This window comes from Raphanus sativus, unplaced genomic scaffold, assembly GCF_000801105.2.
Source record: "Raphanus sativus cultivar WK10039 unplaced genomic scaffold, ASM80110v3 Scaffold2091, whole genome shotgun sequence".
In the NCBI taxonomy this organism is placed as follows: domain Eukaryota; kingdom Viridiplantae; phylum Streptophyta; class Magnoliopsida; order Brassicales; family Brassicaceae; genus Raphanus; species Raphanus sativus.
The window spans coordinates 1-16,046 of record NW_026617400.1 but is presented as its reverse complement, the minus strand read 5'-3'; the positions used below and the strand labels follow the sequence as shown (position 1 = coordinate 16,046).

The 16,046-nt window shown below is 37.8% G+C and overlaps 5 protein-coding genes and 1 pseudogene across 7 annotated transcripts; 2 read left to right on the top strand and 4 right to left on the bottom strand.

The window, feature by feature from the left end:
- Positions 1-239: 239 nt before the first annotated feature.
- LOC130505203 (wall-associated receptor kinase-like 9) lies at positions 240-2,407 on the bottom strand (annotated as a pseudogene).
- Positions 2,408-3,693: 1,286 nt separating this feature from the next.
- On the top strand, positions 3,694-5,564 carry LOC130505200 (uncharacterized). Its single transcript, XM_056999801.1, has 5 exons — positions 3,694-3,991; positions 4,058-4,289; positions 4,373-4,441; positions 4,511-4,643; positions 4,727-5,564. Exons 1-5 carry the CDS (start codon positions 3,772-3,774, stop codon positions 5,270-5,272), a joined length of 1,200 nt encoding a protein of 399 aa, XP_056855781.1. The 5' UTR covers positions 3,694-3,771; the 3' UTR covers positions 5,273-5,564.
- Positions 5,565-5,901: 337 nt separating this feature from the next.
- Positions 5,902-6,268, bottom strand: LOC130505202 (zinc finger A20 and AN1 domain-containing stress-associated protein 2-like). Its single transcript, XM_056999803.1, has one exon. The coding sequence runs from the start codon at positions 6,265-6,267 to the stop codon at positions 5,902-5,904; it is 366 nt and encodes a 121-aa protein (XP_056855783.1). The 5' UTR covers position 6,268.
- A 1,826-nt stretch (positions 6,269-8,094) lies between these two features.
- On the top strand, positions 8,095-9,834 carry LOC108822680 (bifunctional protein FolD 4, chloroplastic-like). The gene is made up of 6 exons (XM_018595820.2): positions 8,095-8,113; positions 8,355-8,487; positions 8,574-8,872; positions 8,952-9,188; positions 9,266-9,433; positions 9,514-9,834. The coding sequence occupies exons 2-6, from the start codon at positions 8,358-8,360 to the stop codon at positions 9,682-9,684; spliced, it is 1,005 nt and encodes a 334-aa protein (XP_018451322.2). The 5' UTR covers positions 8,095-8,113; positions 8,355-8,357; the 3' UTR covers positions 9,685-9,834.
- Positions 9,835-10,025: 191 nt separating this feature from the next.
- LOC108822678 (transcription initiation factor TFIID subunit 6) lies at positions 10,026-14,151 on the bottom strand. Of its 3 annotated transcripts, none has more exons than XM_018595818.2 (14): positions 13,991-14,151; positions 13,770-13,916; positions 13,578-13,664; positions 13,209-13,310; positions 13,009-13,117; positions 12,734-12,834; positions 12,521-12,658; positions 12,334-12,429; positions 11,885-12,009; positions 11,399-11,531; positions 11,035-11,160; positions 10,820-10,931; positions 10,303-10,644; positions 10,026-10,198 (listed from the first exon to the last, which is right to left on the bottom strand). In XM_018595818.2, exons 2-13 carry the CDS (start codon positions 13,893-13,895, stop codon positions 10,313-10,315), a joined length of 1,587 nt encoding a protein of 528 aa, XP_018451320.2. In that variant the 5' UTR covers positions 13,896-13,916; positions 13,991-14,151; the 3' UTR covers positions 10,026-10,198; positions 10,303-10,312. The 3 variants fall into 3 exon arrangements, with proteins under 3 accessions (XP_018451320.2, XP_018451321.2, XP_056855779.1); XM_018595819.2 differs by having other exon boundaries at positions 14,010-14,149; XM_056999799.1 differs by lacking the exon at positions 12,334-12,429.
- A 174-nt stretch (positions 14,152-14,325) lies between these two features.
- On the bottom strand, positions 14,326-16,040 carry LOC130505201 (uncharacterized). The gene is made up of 5 exons (XM_056999802.1): positions 15,798-16,040; positions 15,553-15,625; positions 15,245-15,309; positions 14,859-14,968; positions 14,326-14,755 (listed from the first exon to the last, which is right to left on the bottom strand). The coding sequence occupies exons 1-5, from the start codon at positions 15,912-15,914 to the stop codon at positions 14,539-14,541; spliced, it is 582 nt and encodes a 193-aa protein (XP_056855782.1). The 5' UTR covers positions 15,915-16,040; the 3' UTR covers positions 14,326-14,538.
- Between the last annotated feature and the right edge of the window lie 6 nt (positions 16,041-16,046).

Here is a 16,046-nt window from a genome sequence, read left to right as displayed (position 1 = left end):
CAAAATTTTGAAAAACTAACACACCTCTCGTTGTACAAGATGAGACCCACAAGCCGAATGAACATACATAAAAAATTCATTAGCAGTAGTAGATGATCGGGATATGAAAGCGAGAGAAGGAAAGTTCATGGCTCTCGTTGGAATTGCTCTTTTCAGAAGCTTTCAAAGTGTTAAGAGATTACAAAGGTAAGAACCTGTAGTTTTGTTTCTCATTTTGTAACAATTTATATTAAGTTTATTCAAGGTTTCATCTCTCCAGTAATGAGTTCCACGAGCACCACTCCGAAGCTATAGACATCACTTTTGTCGGTGAACTGGCTAGACTGGAAGTATTCCGGATCCACATACCCAACTGTACCTGAAACTACAGTTGTATGGTGGGTATGATCAACCGTTACCGATCTTGAAGTGCCAAAATCAGCCACTTTAGCTCGATATTCTTCGTCCAACATTATGTTTGTGGATTTGACATCTCTATGAAAAATTGGTGATGCTGCTGCTGAGTGGAGATATGAAAGGGCTCCAGCAATATCTATGACAATGCGCAAACGCATTTCCCAAGTAGTCATCGCAGACTCATCAAACTCACCATGAAGATGCTCGAAAAGATTACCATTAGAAATAAACTCATAAACTAGAAGAGGCACTTCTGTCTCAAGGCAACAACCTATGAGTTTCTCGATGTTTCTGTGGTTGATCTGCTATAGAATTACGACTTCGTTAATGAACTCTTCAAGCTTGTCTTCATCCACAACTGTAGATTTTTTCACAGCTACGATTCTACCATCTACTAGCATTCCTTTATACACGGTACCCTGGCCACCTTGTCCAAGGACTCTAGTTGAACTGAAATTTTCAGTAGCTTTCTCTAGCTCTTTCGAGGTGAATACTTTTGTCTTCTCGATGCTGCCTTCAGTTGGTGTCAACGGTTGTTTCAATTAAAAACCTCCATTACATTTGAACAACTTTTTTTGAGGTTGATCTTCCTTTGCTTTTTAATAAATTTGTATGACCACAAAGTTATACCGGAAATGATCAGCACACCAAAACCTGTACATAGTGCTGGAAACCCACAAGAAATTTTGAAAAGCGTACTTAATTTGTGTACCACTCAGATAACAACAGAAAATATACAATAGATGATGTATCAATTTGGATATAAATTGGATGATGACTTTACCTATAGTAATTAGCACAGTCTTGTTTTTCTTGACTACGCACTTGTAGTCTCCTGGAGTATTCACACAAGTGCCTCCTTGTTGTCTGCAATAATTATCTTCCTCGAGTTGGCACTCATCCATATCTAGATGAATAACGTCATGGAAGTGTAATCAGATACCAAAGATCTCTGATATATATATAATATAGGTGTTACTTGGTTGTTTTCATTCATTATGATTTGCTTATGCTACCATCCATATAGGACTTGTTAGGCTGACATGATATTTACATTACATAGGGAAAAGAAGAAATAATTACTAACCTTTACATCCACCCATAAGATATGGGTTACCTGTATAACCATTATACATGTGCATCCTACATTGCTGCTCCGATCATCTGTATTCGAGCATCCGCAATGATTAATGCTATCGATGTAGTCCCCCATTTCATGATCTGCGCAGCCGAAGGAGCTGGTAAAAGAGAGATTTGTCTTCTGAATGGCCCACCTTAATTTAAGTATAACATATTGCCTATCATAAAACCATTGCGGATCAGTAAATTTGGCCATCGGTGCTGGTCGGTCTTGAGTTTCGTCTGTTAAGAAAGCCACTCGACACTTTCTCTCTCTTGTTATGTTACTCAAAAATTCCTCCATACTGATACCGACTATCTGTCCAATCCCACTAGGTGGGTCTGCTTGGCAGCATTTGTTACCACGGCAGCTTGTATCATGACTGATCTTTTTTGGTTCACAAGTCAAGATGCATCCCACCAATGTGGGCTCAAGATGTGTCAAGGTGGCCTTGTAGTTGCAGCCAATAGCTAGGAAGGTGTTGGAACGGCCAATGGTAAACGGGGAGCCAGTAAAATTCAAAGGCTCACCAAACTTTATTTCATCGTTGGTATTGGAACATCCCATGGAAGTTATGTTGGTTTTGATGCGAAGTGACCCATAATTATCGCCATCACTACTAGTTGGTTCCGGCAGAGAGATGTTCACAACTTCTTTGTTAATCTTTGGTAGATAGGGTACACGGTCTCTGAAAGTGGAATTGTTGTATTGAATTGTAAACTATTCGTTGAGGTAGCAACCCTTTCCGATCCAGAAAGGATAGGGTATCGAGATGTTTCTGCAGTGGCTTCGACAAGAAGATATCGAAGTGGTGAGATTAGCTGAAGCAAGAATCAAGACAAGTAGTAGTGAGAAATGGGACCAGAATAGTAGCGCAGACTTCATATTTTTTTTTCTGTCTTCAATGTTTGCTCTTACAGCTTCCTAGCAAGTGCAAGCTTGAACTTCTACCTCACTGATTTTGGATTCCTACAATGCTTCAACCAATCAACATTCCCTTGTTACCTAACGTTCATGGTAGTCCTTTTTTTTGGCTATATCGTCAATTGACTTTGGTTTAATTGTGAAAAGTCTTTTTGAAGATATAACATAATCCATAATTGAATATTCTACCTAACTCCATTAATGTGCGAGCTCTTACAGTACTGTTAAAAGTTTTTTTTCTGATAAGAGAAGTAATTGCTCAAATTTTGCTCTTACAACTACTCCCTACCAAGTATCAAGCGCTAACTCAAACTTTATTACCGTGGGCAGTCAAGCAAACAATAACATTCTTGAGATTTTTTTGTTCTGTGGTGTCGATTAACAATGAGATGTATGTAGGTCCGTCCACGTAGTCATGACATACAATCAGAATCAATCTACCTCATTGAGCAAAGCTTTTCTTCTCCAAAACTTGAATTTCTACAATTCTACCCAAAGTTCACAGTAGTTTTTATTTTCTCTAAATATTTCAAACTTAATTGACTTGACACATAGCATAAAAACAATCCAGTTTCGATTGACATGATTCGGTTATCCTCTATATATTATTTGTGAAATAATTTGACTCATGACATCATCACATTTAACTTCAACAAAAAAATGACATGACTTACAAAAAAATATGATATGACATTAATTTAATTATGAAATGTGCAATTTTCCTTATATAAATTTATAATTTTGGTAAGACTTTTTAAATATGACAATGGTTATAAATTCATATATCATCATTAATATTAACTTTCTATATATATTTATTTTGACATAATTATGAAAATATATTAATAACTCATATATTTCTATTTAATATTGAAAATTTATAAATATATTTCTTTTTAATATTACAAATTTTAGGAATGTTATTTAGATTTATGTTTTGAAAATTATATATCTAACAAAGTAACCAAAATAAAAATAGTTCCAAGATTATAATTTGAAATATATACATAAATATTATTAAATTAAAGATTAAATAAAAAATTATTCATTGTATCTTAATTTTTACATATAATTTAAAATCTATTTAAAAATAAATAAATTTATATAACCAAAAATCTAAAGTGTAAATCCAACTTATCTGGATCAAGTATTAATTCTAAAAGGTGTGGGATGTATTTCGTAAGAAATTATAAATATAGGGACTAAAATGTAATTTTGAAAACATACATCTTCTCTCAGATAAGATAATAAACCCTAAAGAAGTTGACTCAGTTTGAGACAAATCCTCTCCCACCTCAAAAATAAAATAAAAAAACCGAACCTTTTTTACGATGAACAACGTCGAATCCGCACAAAAACCAACGGATGACGACAAAGTCTGCGGGGAGTGCAAGTCGAATCCATGGAAGTACAAATGCCCAGGATGTTCAATTCGATCGTGCGGCCTTCCCTGTGTCAAAGCTCACAAGAAGCGAACAGGTTGTACCGGAAAAAGGAAACTCACCGACTTCGTTCCCCTCTCCAAGTTCGACGACAATCTCCTCCTCTCTGGTAATAATCACATTCAAAGTTTACTATTTTGATTGTTAGTGAAAGTTTTGATTTTTAAATGCATAGACTACAATATGCTGGAGGAGACGAAGAGAGTGGCGGAGTCTGCTCTGAGAAGGAGACAACAGTTATGTAAAAACAACCCTAACTTTAGGTTTCTTTATGCTAAGAACCCTTACTTTAAGTTACCCTTTGATCTTCGGAGCCTTAAGTCTGCTGCTGACCGCGGAACTAAGCTGTGGCTTCTCCCTAGTGGGATGTTGAAGAGGGATAAGAACCAGACTCGTTACGATAACCGGTAATGATTTTGTATTCTCTTAAGATTGTAGCTTTTTGATTGACTGCTTAGTTTTTGAACCAATCTGGTTCTTATACTTTTAGGAGAAAGTGCATTCATTGGACAGTTGAGTGGCGGTTTCACTCTACAGATGTGGTTCTTGTTGATCATGGGTTAGTATCCTCTTCGTCTTGAAAGTTTCGTATTTGTTTCACTATTAATGCTTTAACAATCCATCACAGTGTTGGTGAAGATACAAGCCTCTGCTCTGTGATAGAGAATCATCTTAAGCCAGGCCCTTGGATTCACAAGCTCAAGCCTTTTTGTGACGTGGATCTTGATTCCCTCAAGCTTTTTATTCGCAAGTACCCCAAGGTTTTTGATATTACCACATATTGCATTGTTGTGTTAAATCTTTTCTTACCACCATTTTAAACTTTTTCTCCCCTTGGTTGCAGGGTGTAAAGGTTCCTTACAAGGAGCTGGACATCAAGGCTTCTTTGAGGCAACAGCTTGCTCAAGTAACTATCTTAGAGTACCCGGTGATCCATGTTTATCTTCCTTCGCACACCTATGACTTTGAAGTTATCAGAGACTTTGACCGTGAGAAAACGACACCGGAGCCTAAGTACTATAGCCAGGCAGAAGGTGCAACCACACGAGAAGAGGAAATAGAAGAAGAAGGAGACGACATTGACTCCTTTGAGCCAGAGGTTCTTGATCTTATCAAACAAATAAACTATAACCGCTCAGAGGGCAGCAAGGGTGAGGGTGGGGTTAGCAAAAATGCACATCCTGATGATGACATGGAGCTGGAGTTTGAGCAAGGGTTAATAGACACATACTCTGATCTCTTCCCGGAGTTGAACCCTGGTGATTACTTCAACTTTGAATGTGAGTTTGCAAAGGGGTTTGATTCTGATGATAACTGCAATCTCCAAAGTCTAGCTACTTCTACTGATTTGAACACTGATGGACTAGAGGAAGGGGAGATCGTTGAATGAGGGTCATCTTTCTCTTTCCACTGCAACATTCTTGGTCATGCCTGAAGTGAACCTCCCTTGTTGAAGCACGTTGGCTATAGTGTTTGTATCATCCAAAGCTTTTACAGAACTAGATAGCCAATCGATTTGATTGCAGAACTAGTGGTCATAGTTGTTTATGTAGCCTAGGTGTTTAATTATTTATCACATTCAATATTATTTAGTTGATGTAAGAGAACGCCTCCCAAACTTTTTTTGTTTATTTTCTTGTCCTCTTTCTATCTACAGACAAGTCTTGTAGTGTTGAGGACCGTTTGCGTAGTCCAAAGTAACACAGACCAGAAACCAGATACTGTCGCTCTAACCTTGTACTCGATGCAGAGAACAACCAAGATGTATCCTTGTAACAAACAATAAGCAAATACATGAAGGAAAATATCTGCAATTACCTCAATGTTTACTCGGTTCAATACAACTCAAACCATTACAGGTAGACTCGAGATGCTCGATGTCCATCAAGGCCAGGAAGATTCACTAAAGAGTTGACCTGAGGACATTGGCACGGATGTGAATTGAGTTTTATATGGATCACAAATCAGATGGTAGTTTAGTCTATCCAAGCGCAGAACAATGATTTATCACCACGTACCTCATAAACCAACCCGTTTGTTGCAAGTAGTACATCGGCTTGGTCCTTCCTTTGGTTTTGCTGCAGCTTCTTCTGGTGCTACTACCTCTTCGAAGACAGAGGATGGCTGTACAGAGACAGCTATTGGCTCGGTGGTTTTGGTTTCAGCATCAACCAACGCAGCAGTGAAGGTTTCCTTTAGGACGTTGCTGGGTGATCCAGACAGTGCAGATGCAAGCTTAGCACCCTGTTCCTGTTGAAACAAGATAGTTTTGTGACACTTGGAACACATGTTCATTGTGGCGTCGCTTCCGAAGAAACCGCTGTTGTTGATGCATAGCTTTGGACCTTCGGGTGGGCTTTGGCATCCTTTATTGTCGTAGTCCATTTCTGAAAGAAGAGAAAGTTCTTGACAATTAAAAACTGAATTCACTAAGATTCAAAACGTCAGAAGCACACACTTAAACTAAACATATTGTTCTCAACAAAGATTCTATGACCAAATTTTTTATGGAGCCTTTCCAATGATTCAAGATATCAAACTCGGAGAAGGAACAAAGTAGAAGCAAGTCCAGAACTGATTTTTATAATCACACCAAAACCTAAAGCACACAAACAGTTCCTACTAACACTTGATTTTTTTTTTTTAAAAAAACACAAGCTATCCACCCAGACTGCAATACCCAAGCTAACTTGCAGCTATTTCCAGATCTGATATAAAGCTAATAGAAATGTAACTGAATTATTACTATACCGCAGAGAAGCTAAAGTCAGTTGTATCCAGCACAACCTTTCTTTACACAAATGAAATGTTAAAAATGAGTTCATATCAGCATATATAAAGCAAAAAAACTTTCAGCAAAAATCACTTCAGAGTTTCTAAAACATAGTTAGCATCACCTCCATCCAAAACATTACCATCCTTTCTAGAAATGAAGTATTAGAAATAAGCCTTTCATGTCAGCATAAAAGCTGACAAATTTCATATAATATTTCAGAAACTATACACAGCCCATCCACATAGATAAGCTCACTTCCATTCAACACTAGGTAATTAAAACTCACATGCAAATATTACCACGCCAATCAAATCATTAAGCGGTCGAGAATCAAAAAGAAACTTGAGCTCTGTTCTTACCATAGAACCATAAATATAAAAAAACTAGAAAATCAAATACAAAAACCTGTTTGCTCGAAAAGCCTTGGTCGATCGGTCGGTCCCTAATCAAAGAAAAAAGAGAGGCAAACCCTCAAAACACAAAGGGTGAAATCGAAATCAGAGACCCGAAACATAAATGAAGAGAGACCACTTTACCAGTACGAATCTCTCCGAAGAAGATCGTCTGCTGGAGGATCCAAGGATGCTACGGAGCTCCTCAATATAAATTTTCTAATTCGCGTTTATATACTTCCCGCAACTCATCCAGCAGTGTACCAGGGGTTGATGACCGATCCCTTTCCTTTGCAATCGATAGGTAAAATCTCGTGAGAAATTGAATCTCAATATACTGCAACACTTAAGAGAAGTTGTAAAGATTAGAATTATCACCTTTAATTTGGAACCTCGTTTCCATTTAGCTAGTTCTTTAAGACAATTTGTTTTTTACGTTCCATGCAGAAGATTTTTTTTTTTTTTTTGCTAAAATGATGTATGCACAACATATTCCCGAATGCATGTTCCAACCAAGTCAAAGATCTTCATAGGTTTTAATGCAATCTCAAAATTTCTAGCATACCAAAAATATATGAGAAAGTACGTTTAAAAGCTGCTCTTGAGGGTAAATGGTTTGTCTATATAAGTCTATAACCATTCCTGAAATTTTGGGTCATATAACCATTTATTAAGAATTTTAATAAACAAAAAAAAATTATGAATTTGAATACTTATGTTTATATAATTTTTTTCAAACAATTAGATACCAGAAACAAATGTTTTATTCGACTTTGCCCATGATCAGTCTAAGCTAAATTCAATAGTCGTCATTCACCAAACAATTGCACATATATATGAATCTTCTCGAATAAAACCCTAACTCTTGAGGACTCTGTTAACCATCGTCTACAAGTTTATCATCTTCGCCGTCAAAAAGTAAAAACAAAAAAAATCCTAATCTGCCAATAAAGTAGACTCCAGCAGATATTTTTACTTGCGACACAAGATAATATAATATAGCTAACTATTCAGAACCTACCTTGCCTCGCAAACAAAGACAGAAAGCCAACCTACCTTGCTTGTAAGCCATTCTATAAATTGCTGTGTTTGGCGGCGTTGGGGAAAATAGTGTAATTGAGATTTGACTGATTTTTCCTAAGTAAGATAACATGTTTAATTAAGATGATATGGCAATTTGATTGGTTGTGATATATTTTAGTTGATGTGGCAGCTTTTTTAGAAGCTAAGAAATTAGTGCCCTTTATAAATTGGAGATAAATATATGGAAAGTTCTATTTTATTGTTTTTGTTAAACCCTAAAGCTGATGGAAGCCAATATCATGAGATCGTTGATGGGTTGTACCTCCTTCACGCCGTCGGTTCTCATCCAAAAAGGAGCCATCATCCCCCGCCATCTCTGCTTAAGGACAGCTGTGTCCGCCCGTGGCTCCTCTTGTAAGAACTTTTAACACTTTTCTTTTTAATTAGCACACATTTCAATTATCCTAATAAGATTTCCTTTTTTTTTCTTTTATGTTCAGCTGATGCAGCTATGGTAATTGATAAAGGGAAGGTTGCAGTAGACATCCTACATGAGATCAGAACGGAAGTCTCAAGAATGAAGGAATCAATTGGCATGGTTCCTGGATTAGCAGTACTCCATGTTGGGGACACAAAACTCTCCAAATCTTATTGGGTATCTTGTGGATTTGTTGGCATCAGATCATTTGTAGTTCATCTAGCCGAAGATACGACAGAAGAGAAGACGTTGGAATGTGTCTCAAGCTTCAACGATGATCCTTGTGTCCATGGCATCCTTGTTGAGTTGCCTCTACCAACGGTATATATTGCTCTCTCGACCATTCACATTAGTAGAGAAGTATAGTGATATGGGTTTTAATTATATGTATACCGCGCAGCATATGGATGAGCACAAGATATTAAATGCGGTTAGTATAGAGAAAGACATCAAGGGATTTCATCCATTAAATATTGGACTGCTTGCTATGCGCGGAAGGGAACCCTTTTTCCTTCCACAGACTCCAAAAGCATGCATCGAGCTGTTACACCGGAACAACATTGAGATCAAAGGAAAGAGAGCTGTTGTTATCGGCAGGAGTAACACTTTTGGTATGCCAGCTGCTCTATTACTGCAGGTAATACAATATTATTGCCCTTTTTGAAATGATAGTTTTGGATATGGTCTTTTTGATTATTTTGTCTATGGCTATAGAGAGAAGATGCAACTGTTACCATTATCCATTCAAAAACCAAGAACCCTCAAGACATTACAAGACAAGCTGACATCATAATCTCTGCCGTTGGTAAACCAAACATGGTCAGAGGAAGCTGGATAAAACCGGGAGCAGTCATCGTCGATGTTGGGATTAGTTATGTTCGAGTAAGCTTTTTTCGTCGAAAATGCACTCATATTGATTTAAGTCACAATTATGAGACATTCATATAAACTATGAACTGCAGGACCGAAATGCTCGTTATGGCTTTCGATGGGTCGGCGACATTTGCTATGAGGAGGCTTGCGAAGTTGCATCAGCTATCATAACTGATGTTGGTAGCGAGGGACTACTGGAATCAGACATGCTCCTATCGAACACTTTGACATCAGCCAAGAGACTTCACAACTTCCTGTGACCTTAAAATTCATGCATAATTTCTTTTCAGGTTTGTTAAATCTTAGGTTTTCTTCTGGTCGTCCGACATTGCAGATTATCTTATGTTCTAGTGTGTTTTTGTTGAAGTTACCTCATAACTTACTGTGACCTTAAATTCATGCATTATTTCTTTTCAGTTTTGTGGTTTCCAGATTATATTTTATCTAAAACTCAACTTCCCCTATCAAAAACAAAAAGGAAAACTCCATTTAGTGAAGAAGGTGAGAGGTTCTCTTTTTGCAGAACATCTACACTCTCATACTTCAAATACAACTTCACATATCTCCTATATATATATATATATATATATTAATTGAGGAGTTTTCTTTAAGTTGTAACATTGCTTACTATGCTTAGGTGTCATCACCACATTTTCTCTCACAACCCCTATTACATGACTACATATAGATTTGAAAACTTCCGACACTCGATGTGAGCTGGAGTTTCAGGTAGGGCTCTTATCTGCTGGGCCTCTGGAGGAGGCGGTTTATCCCCTACGATAATTTGCTCAAATTAGCTCCAATAGTTTCTTTAAGTTCCAAAATCTAATATAGTTGCTCTCAAACTTTATAATACACAAATGAAAATGCAAACGCACCTCTTAATGATTAGAGGAATACTGACATTTCTGTAGAAGGGATAAAAGGAAGAATCCTATCATCATAGAGTTGGTGCAGTTTCACCAAGAGCCGTCCAGAATCAAGGTCATCTTTCCAAATCTGACCAAGGATTGCTTTCATGGTAATAACCCGGCCCTTTCCCCTTTCTTTCTCATTTTGGTGTCTGCTTTCAGATTCGTTACCTTTCTTTCCCATCGGTTTATCTACATGCATTGGAGCTGGACCGGTGTGATCTTGCGGTCGTAACCCATCTGTAGTTGTCATCAATCTTTTATGGGGTAACTGGTTTTGTGAAGAATCAGCACTTAGCTTCCGCTTACCTGACATATTCATTAAAAGCCTAAGAGGAGAATAAAATGATGGTAGTCGAAACAATTGTTATCACCGAGCCATATAGGAACGTTATTGAGCCAACTATTAGTCTCTAGGTATGTGTCTGACGCACCAACAACCATATAATGCACAGAAAGTAAATTGGTTGGTGCAGCAACTTACGTGTCTCAGCACTGATTATTTTTCCCTTTCCCTTATGGAGTAAACTTGGCGAAGGGGATGGTAAATTTGGGAAGACTTTAAGCCGATCATGTATACACAAGCCTGCAGCACGCTGGGAAAAAAAAATTCGCAAGTCTCTTTAAGGATTGTCCATATATAAAACTACTGAGATTTTGTATGCAATTTTAGACGATGACTAAGAGGCTAAGACTAACCAGCAAGGCCCCATACACACGCCAAGCTTCATAGCTCTTCATTTGGTTCTTTTGCTTCTCACAATCCAATTCTGGTTCGAGAAGACTTAGATACGGTTCGAGATTTGACAGAATAAGAAGGCGTACCTACACAATAAAATGACATTCAGCTAACATCGGAGGAGTACTGAGATTCAGTTTTTTTTTTGTGACACAGGTGACAATCATTTTCATGGAGGAGTAACACTGATTCCGGGGAAACTTATAGAACTAATAGAAAAAATGAAAATAGCAAAGTGATAGCAGTAAAATGAGTCGTGATGGAGCTAACAAATATAGAAATAATATCTGAATGTATCATCAGAAGAGTAGAGGAAGTACTTACAACATTGTGCCCCAAAGCCGTTAATCCTTGAATTGCACCATAGTGCTGAGTCAAAGCTTTCTTTGGGTCCAAAAGTGCATTGCCTAGAGTTTTCGAAAGACGAGACTGAAGTGTATGGTAAGTGTTTCCAAACCTGGAACATTTTATTCAAACCACAAGATTTATGATTTTAGGAGAATATTAAGGTGAGATGAGTAAAACAGATTTCGCAGAGAATGACAAAATCCTTCTTAATAGTGAAGAAAACTTTAGTAAGTTATTATTTATTGCTCTTAATTCAGATCTCTTCCCATTTGATTTTTCAGCTCAAGCGGGAAATACCAGATGCCAATAGCAAGAGACCAGCAAATATAAACTTAGTGGACCATATATATGGATACTATTATCTCACCATATTGCATACAATTGCTCCATATAAAATTTCATTATTTAGTAAGAAATCACGTTCAGTAAGATGATCCCCATAATGAAAGGGAAAGAACGAACCTTTTACATATCAGTGAAACTAGCTTCGCTGTAAAATCTCGAAGCTCCCAATGGTTATCGGCAAATCTGTTTCCAAGCTTTCTCGATACAAGGCATGTTACAACAGATGGCATCAACTGGTGCAGCTGTCACCAAAAGAAAATTTTCACTTAGCTCCATGGTTAGGAAACAACGCCGTGAAAACAACTTATTTTGAACATAATCCCAAGCGAATATGAAATTATCTCAATACAGCTCTATGGAGAACTTTTTTGTCATTTGCAATTCCACAGCGTTCTCCAAGTCAGAACAACACTACCTGACTACACCTAACCGTGTTATATGCATAGTACAGAGTTGCCTAAATTGCAATTTGAAGGAACCCACAGCAAAAACCTAAAAAAGATGTAGTTACATGATTCTACGATTATTCTTGGAAGTTGTAAGAGATAATCCAGAAAGCAAATCACATAAGGTTCTATGTGTATATGGGGATTCTGTAGAAGACTTCTAACAACGTGCATTAGATTAAACAGGATTTGGAAGTCATTTAAACCACGTGATACCTGCACAGTGAGAAAATAACTATTATAATATACATCAAGTAATTGCGTGCATTATTTCTTTTTAAGATTCCTCGATGGTGCATTATGTTACCTCATCAGCAATGAAATTTGTAAAATATGGAACTAAAGGATGAAGTCCTGAGTCTGAGGCCAAGCTCACTAATGCCTCTTTAAACAGAGCAGGACTTGACTTGCTCATTGTAATTTCAGCAATCTTTTGGAAGTATAACTGTAAAGAGAAAATAACAGATAAGTCTTATGCATGTCAGATACGTCACTGTGATATATAGTCTGCAGCATATACCTGAAGTTCCCTAGATAGTACATGTTTAACTGGTGGCCTAACGTCAATTAGAGGTCCATCCTTTTGCTCATATATTTTGTTATCTGCAGGTGCTCTGATGACTACAAACACCATAAACAAGTGGAATTATATTCACGATGGGGATAAACAAGGACCAGAAAGAAGTTAATTCACCACTTAAACGTCACTGTACATTACTAGTAATAGTTTCCTGTCAATCAATTTAGCTAATGGCTTTACAACTCCAACCCAGGACATAAAATTGAGAGGCAAACCTTCTAAAGGAGCATTTTCTGGGATAGCTGGCTGCACTCCTTCAATAGCCAGCCAGTGACAGACAAGTTCAGTATCAAGGGGAGCTTTCGGTAGTGGGGCTCCAATCACCTAGAATCATGACGTTTCTTGAAAATATTAGAATAATATAATGAAGGCTTTAACTGAAACAAAAGATGTATATATAATCCCAAGATCTTACATCTTTGAAATCCACCTCTCTGTCATCAGTGTAGAACAAATCCTGATGCCCAACAGCTTTTCTAAAACGAAACGGTCCTCCTGATGCAAAGCCATATGTCGGCTGCAATAAAATATGATCACTCTCAGATAAATGCATCTGAATCAGTTAACTGCTCTAGATAAAAATATTTGAAAGCAACTTTTAACTGACGGTGCTAGATGCAACAGGAAGGTGGTCAAACCTCAAAACCAGATACCATAGATCATTCTCACTACTACTAGATAGCTCCAGTAAATAAAATATTCAATATCATCAAAGGGAAGCTATCAAACATTGTAATGATAATGCACTACCAAAACTTGTAGATGGGTGGTCTCCAGTTAGTACCTCAAGGCTCCTTAAGTTGAGAGCACCATCAACATCCGAAGCTGTCAAAGTCGTTCTCTTTGAGTGACGCATGCTCTTGATAGCTTCCTGCAAAGACATCCAAAAATAAAATAAAAAAGATGAGGACCTGATTCCTTCACCTCAAAGAACAACAAAGAGATGACTAGAAATAGATAAAAAGGGGTAAGCTACCTGCATGATCTCACGAACACGGTACTCAACATCAGGAGCAAGCATAAGTGCAGCCTCGGGTGATAAGTTAGTGATCCCAATACTCTGTGCTGTAACCTCAATCGTTTCCTTAGGTACAATGCTCATCTTCTCTCTTCTCCGATTACACTAATATTCGACCACAAATGACTACGAATTTCACTATGAAGCAAACAACGAAGCACTATAAGAAAAATACGCACCGATTGAATTGTCACAGACCACAAGTGTAGAGTATCGTCTCGACTGAGAAGATTAGCTCCAGAGATAAATGGCGAACAAGCACCGATTCGGTTCAGGTCGAAGATCCAGAAAACAAGCAGCTTGAATTATACTATTACTATATACAATACACCCAATGTCGAAGAAGAGAATCAATCAGCATCGGGTCGGGTATTTAATCGAGGTCGGTTATATCCGGTTAGTTTAACTTTGGGCTATCACTAAATATTTATTGGGCCTTTGTAGCCCAATACGGACTAGAGTTTGCCCGTTTTCTAGCTCTTCCAGCCAAAATCAAACGTGGTTATACAAGAAGAAGATAAAAAAATGCACACAGTATCTGAACTTGATCAATTACAAGGAACAAAGAGGAACAGCCTTTTGGCTTCATGACAAAACCGATGTGTAGACTTTAGATTAATGTCAAGAATCTACAGAGAGAGTGTAAAAAGAAAAATAATCGTTCTTTTGTTTCGATTAGCTATTGCTTTTGAATTGTTTCTCCTCCTCCCACAAGTTTTCTGAATATTCAAGCAGGATTCTCAGGTGGTGTCTTCAAAGCATTTTCTGTGGTCTGCCTTGGGAACGGTCGTCTGAGGAGCCTTGAGGTAGGCCAAGCTCGGGGTTTTATCCTCCCTAATAACAACTTCCACTCCCTCGGTTTTAACTGACCAGCCAATCTCATTTGTTCTCTTTTAAACTTCCTGTTTGCATACCATATCCCTCCGCGCCACCCCAACCCATACCTGGAAGACGGAAAAAAAAAGAAGGTCAAACTATTAAATAAGCACAGAACTTGTTGTTGTGAGCCTAAGAAGTGTCTTTTTTTTATTGGTGAAAACAACAAACCCGATGATCAAAGTGGTTCCAGCGGTGGCAATTGTTGAAGTGAATCTGGAACCCACTGGATCAACAAGCTCCTTGAGTTCTCCTCGTTCCAATTCATGGGTGTGTTTCATCTGCCGTGGAAAGAAAACAAAAGTTTCAAGTGACGACAATCAGTTGAAATTTATAGAGCAACTAGGGATTTGTTAACCACAGAGGTATAAGCAGCAATAAGTCATTTTTCAAGAGTTTCCACAGAAGAGAAGCTACAGGAATCCAAATATACAAGCAGCTAACTCCGATGCATGAATGTAATACATAGATATATATCACTCTCATAGTTTCCAATTAACAACTAACAAGCAAGATAAGATTAGAGTCAAGTATCTTCTTTGATGATAGACACTAACCGCATTCTCAATCGATTCCAGCCTCTGATCGATCCTAGTTTCATTGTAGTGTCGTAATGAATAACCTGCACAATCAATCAAATCATTCATCATCCAATGGGTCAGTTATAAAGGCCAGCTCGGTGTGAACAGAAACAAATACAACAATAAGATACTCTTGCAACGCTCAGTACAACACAAAAAAAAAAAAAACAAAGCTCAAAGTAGTGAACTTTGTTAATCGGAAGATCAGTTATCATAGAAGTACATCCCCAATTCAGAAAGTACAGCAAGGGAGAGATGCAAAGTATAAACTATAGCAAACTTACCAATCCAAGCGGTAGCAACAGATGCAACAGAAGTTGCAACTGTAAACACGACCCTCTGCCTCTCGAGCAAATCCTAATGAAACAATGATAACGAAAGCCCATTAACAAGATGATAGTTATGATTATGCCCTAAAACCAAATTCTTCAAAAATCGATATGAATTGAATCAAAACTCGTCTATTTTAATACAAACAAACAAAAAAATGAACTTTTTTTTACAGAAGAAGAGGGAAAGGAGCAATCACCTTGGTGGAGAGATAGGAGTCTTGGATAGCGACCAATGAGTTCTGGGCTCTCTTCTTCAGATGAGGCATAGCTGCCGAACCTAGAATCCATGCCCCTCGCCCTCTCAGCCGATTCATGGCTCGGTGGAGCGAGTCGACTCGGCGGTGTTAGATTGAGATACGCTGGCAACGCAAAATCGTCTGGGAGAGAAGAGAATCCACCCAGGCGATTTCCCCCACACGCAACAAAGGACGAAGCTTCACGCAGGT